General features: G+C 54.9%; 1 protein-coding gene across 1 annotated transcript in view; it reads left to right on the top strand.

Moving 5' to 3' along the window:
• Positions 1 to 15970, top strand: part of LOC118233444 (zinc finger E-box-binding homeobox 1-like) — a 58709-nt gene extending 42739 nt beyond the window's left edge. The window contains exons 4-10 of the mRNA XM_035429231.1: positions 2227 to 2385; positions 3609 to 3811; positions 5916 to 6024; positions 7999 to 9851; positions 12236 to 12407; positions 14664 to 15640; positions 15686 to 15970. Of these exons, the coding sequence (XP_035285122.1) occupies positions 2227 to 2385; positions 3609 to 3811; positions 5916 to 6024; positions 7999 to 9851; positions 12236 to 12407; positions 14664 to 15640; positions 15686 to 15970 (3758 nt within the window). The remainder of the gene's footprint in view (positions 1 to 2226; positions 2386 to 3608; positions 3812 to 5915; positions 6025 to 7998; positions 9852 to 12235; positions 12408 to 14663; positions 15641 to 15685) is intronic.

The following is a 15970-nucleotide window of genomic DNA, read 5'->3' as shown; positions in this document are numbered from 1 at the left end:
TGGGAGCGAGGGCCGTTTGTTATGGGAAGGGCTGGGGGTTTTTTGGGGGCGGGGGGGGAAGGATTGGGGTGGGGGGGGGGCTGATTTGTCTATGCATAACCTCAGGTTACATTCTTTCGGAGTGCACAGTCTTAATTAGCCCTCGTTAGTGCTACGTGGAGCTCGTTAATTTCGTGTGGGAAAATGTGTGTGCAGATTCCAGAGTGTTGTTTTTTTTCACCTACATATCCAGCATGGCCACTTTGCCTGCCTGCTATTTTTCTCTCTCTCTTCTCTCAATCTAATGGGATATTGATAAATTCACCAGCGGGGAGATTTGTATTGTGAGGGGGATAAACGTGATTGTTTTGTTTTTAAGGTATGAGAAATTGCACCATTATGCGATAATGCTAGAAAACACACTAAGAATATAAAAACGATAGTTTTGTATCTGAGCATTTATTATCTTCAGACTGTTGAGACGAATTTTTGAGACAATTTGGCAGGTATTTCTCATTTTTTATAGGATCGTAAGCAACATTATTGAACCAGTCTTCAATTAATTATCCTGCCTATTTTATTGGCTTTTCCATTTACTTGGTACACAACTTCTTTGTTTTTAGTTCTGTATTTTGGTAAAAACAATGTGAATTCGACATTGATCACCATTAGGAACTGAATACCTCTGTATGAGAGTCGATAGTGCATTATGGGGCTGTGATTCTTCAGACGAGTTTCAGTGGAGAAAACAACATTTTAGCGGCTGCAGAATACTGCTGATGCTATTAGCACGTTAGCCTAGATGAATAGGAATTATGCCGGTGCTATTAGCACATTAGCCTAGGTAGGAATTATGCAGGTGCTATTAGCACGTTAGCCTAGATGAATAGGAATTATGCAGGTGCTATTAGCACGTTAGCCTAGATGAATAGGAATTATGCAGGTGCTATTAGCACATTAGCCTAGATGCATAGGAATTATGCAGGTGCTATTAGCACATTAGCCTAGATAGGAATTATGCCAGTGCTATTAGCACATTAGCATAGATGGGAATTACTGCAGCGCCCATTAACAAGGTTAGCATGGCTCGAAATATCGCTGAACATATTAGTAGCTTAGCCAAAGTAAGACTGCAGGGGGCGCTAATGCTGGCTAGCCTGTACGGCGGAGGCTTGAAGACAAGCTTTACCGCGCTGACCGGGCAGAGGTTCCTGGCTCCATGCCGAGGAGGGTCGGGGGGGGGGGGGGGGGTGCTGGTGTCAGTTTTTAACAGAGACGAGCGAGGCTCTGCAGTTCTCTGGTCCCGATGTCGCCCATTAGAGGCTAAGTGGAGTTTTACCGCGGCGGGTTGAAAGCGGATCACCGCTAACAGGCAGCGGCGCTGAACACAGCCCGACGCGGTCGCTGCTAACCCGCTAACGCCCACTGTACTGTAATACCGCCACGGCTGTGGGGAGGTGCTACTCACAGAGCCCGCTCGTGTGCAGCAGAATCCCCCCCCCCCCCCCCCCCCACCCCCACTCTGGTCTTCTGTTGCTAAATGAAGACCCGCCCACCAGACCAGGCCAGCCCCCCTGCCCCCCCCCCCCCCCAAAAGCTTGTGTCATTAAGCCGTTATTTTATTCTCATGATCTTTCACGGCTTGGGAGGGAGGGGCACTCTGACAGGGGGACACCTGGTCTCTGCTTCCTGGGGGGAAAATGAGGTATGGTGGGGAGCGGGGGCAGGGGGTGTGATGGAGGGGGGGGGGGTGATGATCACCCTGAGGGGCCCACCAGCTGTCTCCCGCCACACAAAGCATGGTCACATGAAAAGGGGGGGGGGGTGTCACTGCTGTCATTATTGGGGGGTCATGTCAAAGAGCTGAGAGCTCAAACACTGTCTACAGGGGTGAGATTTGGGTACAGGAATGAGATCCAGGTACAGGGAAATGATTTGGGTACCGGGTGAGATTCGGGTACAGGGATATGATTCGGGTACAGGGGTGAGGTTCGGGTACTGAGGAGATGATTCGGGTACAGGGGAGATTCGGGTACAGTTCATACCGGCACTGTAGACCCCAAGAGATCCACTGATTCAAAATGGCTGCCGTGAATCACCCAGGTGGGGCCTACACATTGGTGGTGGGTGAGGTGAGTTCCCACTCATCACTGTAAAGCACTTTGAGCGTTCGGACAAGTGCCATATAAACGTGACCATTCATTCATTCATTCATTCATTCATTCATCCAGTCGTTTTGTGTCGCAGTGAAGGCCGAGAGCGGCTCGGAGCCGGAGGAGAACGGGAGCGCGGACGCCATGGTGGAGGAGATGCTCCAGCAGGGGGACACGGCCGTCATCTACCCCGTCGCTCCGGAGGAGGAGGCGCGGCAGGGCACGCCGGAGGCCAGCGGGCACGACGAAAACGGTAAAAACACCCCCCCGCCAACCCTAAAAACCCCCACCCAACCCTACACCCCCCCCCAACCCAACACCACGCACCCACCCGACCACAACACCCCCTCCCCCCCCCACCTACCTTCATCCACCGCTGCAGTTTTCTTTCAGTAGTGCAGTAACACCTCCAGTCCTGTGGGGGGCAGCAACCTGTTGTTCCAAAACCGCTTTCACACAAACACACTGTGGAACAATGAGAACAGCAGTTGACAGTATAAAATGTCATTATTTCAGTTTTAGAATATGTTTTTGAATATGTACGGCCTGACTGACAGTTTTTATATATGATGGATGTGTTAGATATTTTGAGATATATCAGAAGGCCTGCTGGCTCAAGCAAGAAAATGCACTCAAACTCCAAAGCAGCTTGTACAAAGACGTTACGTTTTTAAATAAAATTAATCAACCGTGTTAAATTACCATAATAAGGCCAGCCTGTTCATAGTTGATTGATTAGTGACATTTTCACAATTTAAAAAGCTTAGAAAGTATCCTCTCCCGAGCCTGTTTCCTGTATAGATTTGTGCGGTACGTCCATATCAGCAGACATGTCTAGCGTTGCAGTGTTGAGAAGGCCGTGTTTCTCAGACTTGTGGTGCTGAAAGTGGTGCACGGTGGCACTTGTGGATCCACCCCCCCCCTCTCCCATTTCCTCAAGCCTTCGAGGTCCCTAACCTCTGATTGGATGATTATTTCAGCATCGTAAAGCGGCTCTCCGTCCTCCTCTCTCACACTCACCATCGCTCGTCTCTGAGTCCGGGTGCCTGCCTTTAGTGCTCTTCAGAGCCCATCAGACCACCCTCACCAGCTGCAGGAACAGGGTCCTCACAAGTCCTTAAATATCTGCAAATGGTCCTCACATTCACTGGGGAAAATCAAGGATTTAAATTAAAAAAAAACTGAAAATAATTTCTGGCAGAGGTACATACAGTCATCTTCAGGGATATCAAGGCATATCATTTGTATTTTGAATTCAACATTCTTGGCATAGCCCTAGAGTTCAGTTTTCTAAGACCTTGGATTAAATGTAATTGCCATGAGGAATGCTTGAAATGGTGACACGGGTTAGGCACGGGTGAAGTCTACTGTACAGTTTTCTTAGTCCTTTAGTGGCAAAAGTCATTTAAGGGCTATGAAGTGTAACTGAATCAGTGTCGAAAGTAATTTTGGGAACCTCCCCCCCCACCCCCGCAGGGACCCCGGACGCCTTCTCCCAGCTGCTCACCTGCCCGTACTGCGCCAGGGGCTACAAGCGCTACACCTCGCTGAAGGAGCACATCAAGTACCGCCACGAGAAGAGCGAGGACAACTTCAGCTGCTCGCTGTGCAGCTACACCTTCGCCTACCGCACGCAGCTGGACCGCCACATGACCGCGCACAAGTCTGGGCGAGAACAGGTACCGGAACCGGAACCAGAACCGGAACCAGAACCAGAACCAAACACTGAAACAGAACCAGAACCATAAACAGAGCCAGAACCAGAACCAAAAACAGAAACAGAGAGAGAACCAGGGCCAGCATGAAAAAAGGTGGAACCAGAACCAGAACCAGAACCAAAAACAGAGAGAGAACGAGAATCATATACAGAGCCAGAACCAGAACCAGAACGAAAAACAGAGAGAGAACCAGAACCAGAACCAAACACAGAAACAGAACCAGAACCATAAACAGAGCCAGAACCAGAACCAAAAACAGAAACAGAGAGAGAACCAGGGCCAGCATGAAAAAAGCTGGAACCAGAACCAGAACCAAAAACAGAGAGAGAGAGAGAGAAACAGGGCCAGCGTAAGACAAGAATCAGATCTAGAATCAGAATTAGAAACCCAACCGTAACCAAAATCAGAACTAGAAACACAACCAGAGCCGGAATGACAACAGGAAGGGTACCAAAATCTGAATTATCACCAGAAACAGAACCAGAAACTAAACCAGAAACAGAACCATAACCAAAACCAGAAACAGAATCGGTACGATAATTGAAAAACCGGAGCAGAACCAGAAGCTGAAATGCTGAAACTGCTCCAGCTAGGGGAGTGTACTAAAATAAGAGAAACGTTTCTGTCGCGTCAGCTGTTTAGGAGTGACGTTTTTTATTTGTCCTAACGCTCTGGCGTTGATGCATCTCCAGCTGATTCCCCACCACTCCCAGTGCAGCCAGACCGCCTTTTTAATTCAATTAGCAAGCAGTGGACGACTCCCCCCCCCCCCCCCCCCCCCCAGCAAGATGCCATTAGTGCCGGGCTGGGGTGGTTATCTCTCTCCCAACATCACTGCGTAAATTAATTTTAATGGATTTTTTTCATTACAATCGATCTGAACTCCATTTGTCCCTGCCGCTACATCATTCACGCAAATCTGAGCTGAAACTCAGACGCGTGTAATTTGGCAGCTCTGCGGATTTCTGACTCTGCTCTTCATGAGAAACACGAAGGTGCCATTCTGAGTAAAGTGGAAGATTACAGGGCCACAGAGGAGGCAGTGCGGGGTGTCAGAGGTTTGGGGAATAGGCAGTACTCTCGTTCATTCACACACACACACAACCTGTGGAGGTTTGGAGAATACGCAGGACTCGAGTTCATTCACACACACACACACAACCTGTGGAGGTTTGGAGAATACGCAGGACTCGAGTTCATTCACACACACACACACAACCTGTGGAGGTTTGGAGAATACGCAGGACTCGAGTTCATTCACACACACACACACAACCTGTGGAGGTTTGGAGAATACGCAGGACTCGAGTTCATTCACACACACACACACAACCTGCGGAGGTTTGGAGAATACGCAGGACTCGAGTTCATTCACACACACACACACAACCTGTGGAGGTTTGGAGAATACGCAGGACTCGAGTTCATTCACACACACACACACACACACTGTGGAGGTTTGGAGAATACGCAGGACTCGAGTTCATTCACACACACACACACAACCTGCGGAGGTTTGGAGAATACGCAGGACTCGAGTTCATTCACACACACACACACAACCTGTGGAGGTTTGGAGAATACGCAGGACTCGAGTTCATTCACACACACACACACACACACTGTGGAGGGTTGTTGATTCACACACACACACACACACACACACACACACTGTGGAGGGTTGTTGATTCACACACACACACACACACACACACACACACACTGGAGGGTTGTTGATTCACACACACACACACGTTGTGGAGGGTTGTTGATTCACACACACACACACACACACACACTGTGGAGGGTTGTTGATTCACACACACACACACACACACACACACACACACTGGAGGGTTGTTGATTCACACACACACACACGCTGTGGAGGTTTGTTGATTCACACACACACACACACACACACACACTGTGGAGGGTTGTTGATTCACACACACACACACACACACACACTGTGGAGGTTTGTTGATTCACACACACACACACACACTGTGGAGGGTTGTTGACTCACACACACGTACGCCGTGTCTCTTCTCCTGTCCCTCAGCGCGTACACGTGACGCAGTCGGGGGGGAACCGAAAGTTCAAGTGCACCGAGTGCACCAAGGCCTTCAAGTACAAGCACCACCTGAAGGAGCATTTACGGATCCACAGCGGTGAGCACCTCAAAATACCCCCCCCCCTCCCCAAAATACCCCACCCCTGTACCCAAACCTCACTGGGGTGCCCCCCCCCCCCTCCAAAAATACCCCACCCCTGTACCACTCACTGGGGTTCCCCTCCCCAAAATACCTCAACCCTGTACCCAAACCTCACTGGGGTCCCCCCTCCAAAAATACCTCAACCCTGTACCCAAACCTCTCTGGGGTGCCCCCCCCCCCTCCAAAAATACCCCACCCCTGTACCACTCACTGGGGTCCCCCTCCCCAAAATACGTCATCCCTGTACCCAAACCTCACTGGGGTGCCCCCCCCCCTCCAAAAATACCTCAACCCTGTACCACTCACTGGGGTCCCCCTCCCCAAAATACGTCATCCCTGTACCCAAACCTCACTGGGGTCCCCCCCCCCTCCAAAATACCTCATCCCTGTACCACTCACTGAGGCCCCCCCTCTCCAAAATACCCCACCCCTGTACCCAAATCTCACTGGGGTCCCCCTCCCCAAAATACCCCCACAGCGGTCTCTCTGCTTGTGTGGTTATGTGTCCTTCTGACTGTGGTGTGTAACCCTGTTGTGTGGTTGTGTGTCCTTCTAACTGTGGTCTGTAATTGTGTTGTGTGGATGTGTCCTTTTGTCTGCGGTGTGTAACCCTGTTGTGTGGTTGTGTGTCCTCTGGCCTGTGGTGTGTAACAGTGTTGTGTGTGGTTGTGTGTCCTCTGGGCTGTGGAGTGTAACCGTGTTTGTGTGGTTGTGTGTCCTCTGGCCTGTGGTGTGTAACCGTGTTTGTGTGGTTGTGTGTCCTCTGGCCTGTGGAGTGTAACCGTGTTTGTGTGGTTGTGTGTCCTCTGGCCTGTGGAGTGTAACCGTGTTTGTGTGGTTGTGTGTCCTCTGGCCTGTGGAGTGTAACTGTGTGTGTGTGGTTGTGTGTCCTCTGGCCTGTGGAGTGTAACTGTGTGTGTGTGATTGTGTGTCCTCTGGCCTGTGGAGTGTAACGGTGTGTTGTGTGGTTGTGTGTCCTCTGGCCTGTGGAGTGTAACGGTGTTTGTGTGGTTGTGTGTCCTCTGGCCTGTGGAGTGTAACTGTGTGTGTGTGGTTGTGTGTCCTCTGGCCTGTGGAGTGTAACTGTGTGTGTGTGGTTGTGTGTCCTCTGGCCTGTGGAGTGTAACGGTGTGTTGTGTGGTTGTGTGTCCTCTGGCCTGTGGAGTGTAACGGTGTTTGTGTGGTTGTGTGTCCTCTGGCCTGTGGAGTGTAACGGTGTTTGTGTGGTTGTGTGTCCTCTGGCCTGTGGAGTGTAACTGTGTTGTGTGTCCTCTGGCCTGTGGAGTGTAACCGTGTGTGTGTGGTTGTGTGTCCTCTGGCCTGTGGAGTGTAACAGTGTTGTGTGTCCTCTGGCCTGTGGAGGGTAACAGTGTTGTGTGTCCTCTGGCCTGTGGAGGGTAACAGTGTTGTGTGTCCTCTGGCCTGTGGAGGGTAACAGTGTTGTGTGTCCTCTGGCCTGTGGAGGGTAACAGTGTTGTGTGTCCTCTGGCCTGTGGAGTGTAACGGTGTTGTGTGTCCTCTGGCCTGTGGAGGGTAACGGTGTTGTGTGTCCTCTGGCCTGTGGAGGGTAACAGTGTTGTGTGTCCTCTGGCCTGTGGAGGGTAACAGTGTTGTGTGTCCTCTGGCCTGTGGAGGGTAACAGTGTTGTGTGTCCTCTGGCCTGTGGAGGGTAACAGTGTTGTGTGTCCTCTGGCCTGTGGAGGGTAACAGTGTTGTGTGTCCTCTGGCCTGTGGAGGGTAACAGTGTTGTGTGTCCTCTGGCCTGTGGAGGGTAACAGTGTTGTGTGTCCTCTGGCCTGCGGAGTGTAACGGTGTTGTGTGTCCTCTGGCCTGCGGAGTGTAACGGTGTTGTGTGTCCTCTGGCCTGCGGAGTGTAACGGTGTTGTGTGTCCTCTGGCCTGTGTAGTGTAACGCTGTGTGTTTCTGCAGGAGAGAAGCCATACGAGTGTCCAAACTGTAAGAAGCGCTTCTCCCACTCGGGCTCCTACAGCTCCCACATCAGCAGCAAGAAGTGCATCGGGCCCGTCCCCGTCAACGGCCGGCCCCGCCCGGGGGGCAAGCCCGCCCTCTGCCCCTCCCCCTCCCCGTCCCTGGCCCCCTCCCCCGCGCCCGCCGGGCGGACCGTCGCCCGGGAGAAGCCCGACCCGGGGAAGCCGCTCCAGGAGCAGCTGCCGGTCACGCAGATCAAAGCCGAGCCGCTGGAGTACGAGTACAAGCCGGTGGTTCTGGCGCCGGCCGCCAACGGCGTCTTCAACGGGGGCCCCGCCCTGCCGCCGGCCCCGGCCCCGCCCCAGGGCGTGGTCCAGGCGGTGGTGCTGCCCACGGTGGGCCTGGTCTCGCCCATCAGCATCAACCTGAGCGACCTGCAGAGCGTGCTCAAGGTGGCCGTGGACGGCAACGTTCTGCGCCAGGTGCTGGAGAGCGCCCACCTCAACGCCGCCAACGCGTCCAAGGGGCCCGGCGGCGGGGTCGCCACGGCAACCACCGCCACCCACTCCGTCATCTCCGCCATCAGTCTTCCCATCGTCGACCAGGACGGCACCACTAAGATCATCATCAACTACAGCCTGGAGCCCAGCCACAACCCCCACCCAGCCCCGCCCGCGCCCGCGCCCGCCCCCCAGGCCCCCAAAAAGGAGGGCCCGCCCGCCCGGGCCCCGGACGCCGGCAAGGCGGAGACGGCCCCCGAGGACCCCGCCCCCAAGGCGGAGCAGAACAAAGAGGCGGAGCCGGCGGGCAGCGAGGGGGCGGGGGAAGCGGCGGGGGCGGGGCCGGACGGCGAGAGGACGTGTCTGCTGTGTGACGACTGCCCCGGCGGGCTGGACGCTCTGCACACGCTCAAACACTGCGGCCGCGAGGCGGCGGACCCGGCGGCGGCCGACGGCGAGCGCGACGGCGAGGGCGAGAGCGGGGCGGACCCCGGGGGCGTGTCGGCCCTGCTGGCGGACGGCGTGGCGGGCCAGCCGCCGCTGAAGAACCTGCTCTCGCTGCTCAAGGCCTACTTCGCCCTCAACGCCGAGCCCACCGCCGCCGAGCTCGCCAAGATCGCCGACTCGGTCAGCCTGCCCGCCCACGTGGTCCGCCGGTGGTTCCACAAGATGCGGTCCGGCCAGATCGCCGTGGGGGGGCCGCCCCGCCCCCCCCAGTCCGGGGACGAGGCGTCGGAGGGGGGCGGAGCCGGAGCCGGGTCCGACCCCCCGGCGGATCCCGATGCCCCGCCCCCCCCCGCGACCGAAGCGCTGGAGGAGCCCGCGGACACGGACGAGGACCCGAGCGGCGACCCCCCCCAGGACCCCCCCTCCTCCCCGCTCAACCTCTCCTCCACCGGCCTCGTCATCGTCAAGTCCGAGGAAGAGGAGGACGAGGACGGGCAGGCGGAGCCGCTGGACCTGTCGCTGCCCAAGCTCCCCAGGGAGGGGGGCGAGGGGGGGGGCGCCGCCGGCCTTCACCAGGGCAGCGCCTACTCCGTCCAGGAGGAGCCGCTCAACCTGACGTGCGCCAAGAAGGAGCCGCCCGCGCCCGCGCCCCTGACCTCCGACACCATCTACGTCACCCCGAGCGCCAACCCCGTCAGCATCGTGGCCACCCAGCTGCCCACCATCCTGGCCATCACCGAGCAGGGCAGCCTGCCCTGCCTGCGCGCCGTCACCGCCAGCAAGCACACCATCCTCATACCGCAGCTGGCCTACACCTACGCCACCACCGCCACCGCCACCGCCGCCGCCAGCAGCCCCCCCGCGGCCCCCGCCCCGCAGAAGCCCCTGCAGCCCAACGGCCTCCAGGTCAGTCACTGGAAATACAGTGATAACAACACCTCTTATTTATGCTGCACCTTTCAGGTACATAAGGACACCTTACAAATCTGTTGTAATATTACTACTATTACTACAATATTACTACTACTAATAATAATAATAATAACAATTGTCTCCAGGTCAGTCACTGAAAATTCAGTGATAATAATGCCTATTTATTTATGCTGCACCTTTCAGGTACATAAGGACACCTTACAAATCTGTTGTAATATTACTACTATTACTACAATATTACTACTACTAATAATAATAATAATAACAATTGTCTCCAGGTCAGTCACTGAAAATTCAGTGATAATAATGCCTATTTATTTATGCTGCACCTGTCAGGTACATAAGGACACCTTACAAAACTGTTGCAATACTACTACTATTACTACAATATTACTACTACTACTAATAATAATAATAACAATTGTCTCCAGGTCAGTCACTGAAAATGCACAGTGATAATAATGCCTATTTATTTATGCTGCACCTTTCAGGTACATAAGGACACCTTACAAAACTGTTGCAGTACTACTACTATTACTACAATATTACTACTAATAATAATAATAATAACAATTGTCTCCAGGTCAGTCACTGAAAATACACAGAGATAATAATGCCTATTTATTTATGCTGCACCTTCTGAGGTACACAAGGACACTTCACAACACCGATGTAATACTACTACTACTATTACTACAGCTACTACTAATAATAGTAAGAATAATAATAAATTGTTTTTACTGTATATAATACTTCACAGTGATGGGAGAAACTCCACCAATGAGCAGCACCAATGATGCACGGCAGCCATTTTAGCACAGAACACTCACCACACGGCAGCTGGAGAGGTGGAGAGGGAGGGAAACAGAATAAACATTTACTTTCCAGGAATTCGTTTCCAGAAACTGAAGGCCATTTTTATTATACCTCGGGTCTCTTCAGAATTATTTTCAGTAAATGTGTTAAGGTTTAAATCATTGTATATTACAGATTTTATTTTGCAGTGATAAAAGGCTGTTTGTTTTAAACGCGGTGCGTCCTCATAAGTGCGGTGTGCTGGAGGGGTGTGTCGGCGTGTCCTGGAGGGTGTGTAGCCGTTAAACGCAGGCTTTGTGGGGACGTAATGCGTCCCTCCTGACTGCTCAGTCAGAGCCCGGTGGCCAGAGAGCTCATTTCTGGCCTGCTTTCCACACGAGGTCGGCTTCTGCTGCTGCCAGGTTCAGCTCCACCTGTCGAGCAGAGTCTTTAAAGACCTCCATATTTCACCCGGAGCGGAGAGGTGAAATAACCCTCCCCTCCCAACCCCCAGAGAGGCCGAACCCCTGCCCCCAGTCCCCCCGCCCCCCCCGAACCTGGCGCTCAGGAGCGCTGCATGTGTGTTCAGCACGAGGGCGTGGACAGAAGAGGCTCCGATTACAACTGCTGATCTAGGATCAGTCCTGCATTTAGCTCATAATGGACATGGTTAGGACACGACCAGCACAAAACTGACCCTGGATCAGTGCAGGGCTGTATGAACACCAGCCGCACATTCTCCTCCACGCTCTTAGGGGAGAAGAGGGTGGAGGAGCCCTATAGCTCAAAGCCCTGACAGTTGCGCCATAAAGAAATAATTTACAAAATCCTGCATTCACGCTTCAAATGCTAATGGAATAAATCTGGTCGTCGTGGGAACGCTGTCATGTTCTCGTCAGGTCGGGTCGACTTTGATTGGCTGACCAGGTGCAGCTCTGGCGGTGCGCTCCATGCAGGATGACATCATCGCAGGCGGGTCCTCACTGGGGCTGTAAACCCGCAGAGCTGCCAGCGTTCCGCATTTCTCTGAACAGGAAGTGACCTTAATGATGTCACTTCCTGTACGTGTGTCTCTGTCCGACAGTGACCTTGCGTGAACATAACTTTCTCCAGGCACCACAGATATTGGCCCTTAAAAAGCATGCCCTGCCCCCAAACGGGTGCCTGTATCCCCCAAACTGGAGTGTCTGTATCCCCCAAACTGGAGTGCGGGTGTTTTTTGGACTAATATTTTCACAAGAGAAGCTCGTCTGAGATCCTCACTGCTTCAGAGGGTTCCCTTGTGTCTTTTCAGTTGGTCATGTTGAGTCTTACCGCCTGAACGTCAGGGTTTGTATTCATAAAGCATCTGAGATCAGGTTTCTGTCCGCATCCTGTGCTGATCTGAGATCAGTATCCTGTTCTTATCCATTATGAGCGTAAGGGCCAAACTGATCCCTGATCAGTCCTCTCTCTCTCTCTCTCAGAGGACTTCTGAATACAGCCCAGCTGGTTTCGCACTGGATTCATAGACTTGGTGATATCTCTGACTCCCTCCCTTCCTGCCCCCCCCCCCCCCTCAGGATGAGAGGCTGGACACTAGCTCAGAGGGGGTGGAGGAGCAGAACGATTCGGACTCGGCCCCCCCGCGGAAGAAGATGAGGAAGACGGAGAGCGGGATGTACGCGTGTGACCTGTGTGACAAGATCTTCCAGAAGAGCAGCTCCCTGCTGCGCCACAAGTACGAGCACACGGGTATGTACCGACCCCCCCCCGAACCCTGTACCGACCCCCCCTCCAAACACCGCACACACCCCCACTCCCCCCCAAACCCTGTACACCCCCCTCCAAACACCGCACACACCCCCACTCCCCCCCAAACCCTGTACCGACCCCCCCTCCAAACACCGCACACACCCCCACTCCCCCCCAAACCCTGTACACCCCCCTCCAAACACCGCACACACCCCCACTCCCCCCCAAACCCTGTACCGACCCCCCCTCCAAACACCGCACACACACTCCCCCCCAAACCATGTACACCCCCCTCCAAACACCGCACACACCCCCACTCCCCCCCAAACACTGTACCCCCCCCTCCAAACACCGCACACACACCCCCCCAAACCCTGTACCGACCCCCCCTCCAAACACCGCACATACCCCCACTCCCCCCCAAACCCTGTACACCCCCCTCCAAACCCTGTACTGACCCCCCCCCCCCAAACACCGCACACACACCCCCCCAAACCCTGTACCGACCCCCCCTCCAAACACCGCACACACCCCCACTCCCCCCAAACCCTGTACCCCCCCCCAAACACCGCACACACACCCCCCCAAACCCTGTACCCCACCCCCCAAACCCTGTACCGACCCCCCCTCCAAACACCGCACACACACCCCCCCCCCAAACCACCGTGCATAGTCAGTAAGCACACGGGTATGTACCAACCCCCCCCAAACCCTGTACACCCCCCTCCAAACACTGCACACACCCCCACTCCCCCCCAAACCCTGTACACCCCCCTCCAAACACCGCACACACCCCCACTCCCCCCCAAACCCTGTACACCCCCCTCCAAACACCGCACACACCCCCCCCCCAAACCCTGTACCGACCCCCCCTCCAAACACCGCACACACCCCCACCCCCCCCCAAACACTGTACCCCCCCCCAAACACCGCACACACCCCCCCCCAAACCCTGTACCCCCCCTCCAAACACCGCACACACCCCCACTCCCCCCAAACCATGTACACCCCCCTCCAAACACCGCACACACCCCCACTCCCCCCAAACCCTGTACACCCCCATCCAAACACCGCACACACCCCCACTCCCCCCAAACCCTGTACACCCCCCTCCAAACACCGCACACACCCCCACTCCCCCCCAAACCCTGTACACACCCCCCCCCCAAACACTGCGCACACAGCCATCCCCCCATCCCAAACACTACACCATCAGTACCCACACAGGTACATATAGAACCCCACCCCCTCTCCCAAGACACTGTGCACCCTCCCAAACACCGCAAGCAAACCACCCCCCCGCCCCCAAATGCCAACCAACAAGCACACAGGCACATACCGACCCCCACCACCCCCCCCAAACACTGCACACCTACCACATTCCCCCCACCGTACTCCAAAAAAAACTCCACACAGTGTCGAAACCCTAAACACATGCAAACACACACACTCACAAGCACTCACACTCTCTACACACACACACACACACACTCACACATACTAAGAGTTTATAGGGTACCTGGCTGAGGATGGGCTTGTGAGGTCCAAATGACTTCAGGCTGCGATTACGACACCTTTGCCGAACCCGTCCAATTTCTCCAGCCACCCGAGGGGCTGTACTGCAGAACACTGGTTCTGATCCAAGCTCCCATCTAGAATGTTCCGTTAAACTTGCACTCAAGTTGCTTTCTTTTGCCTAACAACGCAATAACAGCTCTGCTGAAAAGCCAGAATGAGGTCAGGTTCTGCATAGCTGCTGCCTCTACACTGGCCTCACAGTGATGGGAGTGGAGGTCAGCAAGACAAGTAACATCACGGAGAAAAGTGTATCGCTAACGTTATGGAGGAAAGTGTATCGCTAACATCATAGCGAAAAGTGTATCGCTAATGTCATAGCGAAAAGTTTATTGCTAACATCACAGCGAAAACTTTATTGCTAGCATAATAGTGAAAACTTTATCGCTAACATCATGTTGTATGTATAGTGTATAGCGAACATAATGGCGAAAAGCACATCGCTAACGTCACTGCTAAAAGTATAGCTAACGTTATGCTGAAAAGCGTCTCACTAACGTTATGGTAATGTTCTCACAGACGGTCGGGTCCTTGCGGGGTTAGTGTATGGTCGGGGTGGGAGGGTGGGGGGTGAATTTTGGGGAGGTCACTGTATTCTGACGGAGCACGGGGTCGCTTGTGGGGGTAGATTTTGGGGGTGTCCATGCTGAGCCTCACCCTGTCTCCCCCCCCCCCCCTCAGGCAAACGGCCTCACGAGTGCGGGATCTGCAGCAAGGCCTTCAAACACAAGCACCACCTGATCGAGCACATGCGCCTGCACTCGGGGGAGAAGCCCTACCAGTGCGACAAGTGCGGCAAGCGCTTCTCCCACTCGGGCTCCTACTCCCAGCACATGAACCACCGCTACTCCTACTGCAAGAAGGAGGGGCAGGAGCGCCAGGAGGGGGCCGAGCCGGGGGCCCAGGGAGGCGCGGACACGCCCGCCGCGGGGGAGCAGGCCGACGGCAGGACCGCCTCCCCTCCCTCCCAACCGGACTCGGAGGACCGCGACGAGGAGGAGAGCGAGGACGAGGAGGAGGAGGAGGAGGAGGAAGAGGAGCTGGAGGGAGGAGTGAGCGAGGACGAGATCCAGGTGGTGCGGGTTGGGGAAGGTGAGGACAGCGAGGAAGAGTGGAGGGAACACGCGGGGGAGGATGAGGAGGAGGAGCCAGAGGAGGAAGGGGAGGAGCTAGAGCAGGAAGGCAAAGAGACGCGGGGAGAAGAGGCATGGCGTGACGAGGAGGCACAGGGAGTTGAGGAGGTGCGGGTGGGGGAAGTTGGGCTGCAGGAGGTCGAGGAGGAGACTGAGGGGGAGATGGAGGGGGAGACGGAGGGGGAGACGCAGGAAGAGACAGCGGAGGAGGAGACGCAGGAAGAGACAGCAGAGGAGGAGACGCAGGAAGAGACAGCAGAGGAGGAGACGCAGGAAGAGACGGCGGAGGAGGAGACGCAGGAAGAGACAGCGGAGGAGGAGACGCAGGAAGAGACAGCGGAGGAGGAGACGCAGGAAGAGACAGCAGAGGAGGAGACGCAGGAAGAGACGGCGGAGGAGGAGACGCAGGAAGAGACAGCGGAGGAGGAGACGCAGGAAGAGACAGCGGAGGAGGAGACACAGGAAGAGACAGCGGAGGAGGAGACGCAGGAAGAGACAGCGGAGGAGGAGACGCAGGAAGAGATGGCGGAGGAGGAGACACAGGAAGAGACAGCGGAGGAGGAGACGCAGGAGGAGGGGGAGGGGGAGACGCAGGAGGAGATGCAGAAGGAGACAGAAAAGGAGACGCAGGAGGAGACAGAGGGGGAGACGCTGGAGGAGACGCAAGAGGAGATGGAGGAGAGGCAGGACAAGGAGACGCAAGAGGAGACGCAGGAAGGTCACACTCAGGTGGAAGAGGAGGCCATGGAGACACAGGAGAGCGAAGGAGGAAGCGGGGCGGTGGAGGAGGTAGAGAGAAACGCGGGCGAGGGCTCCGAGAACAAAGAGAAGAAAGAGGAGGCGGAGGAGGAATGA

Source organism: Anguilla anguilla, chromosome 8 (genome assembly GCF_013347855.1).
Source record: "Anguilla anguilla isolate fAngAng1 chromosome 8, fAngAng1.pri, whole genome shotgun sequence".
Taxonomy (NCBI): domain Eukaryota; kingdom Metazoa; phylum Chordata; class Actinopteri; order Anguilliformes; family Anguillidae; genus Anguilla; species Anguilla anguilla.
Note: the sequence above shows the minus strand (reverse complement) of the source record. Positions and strands in the feature narration are given on the sequence as shown.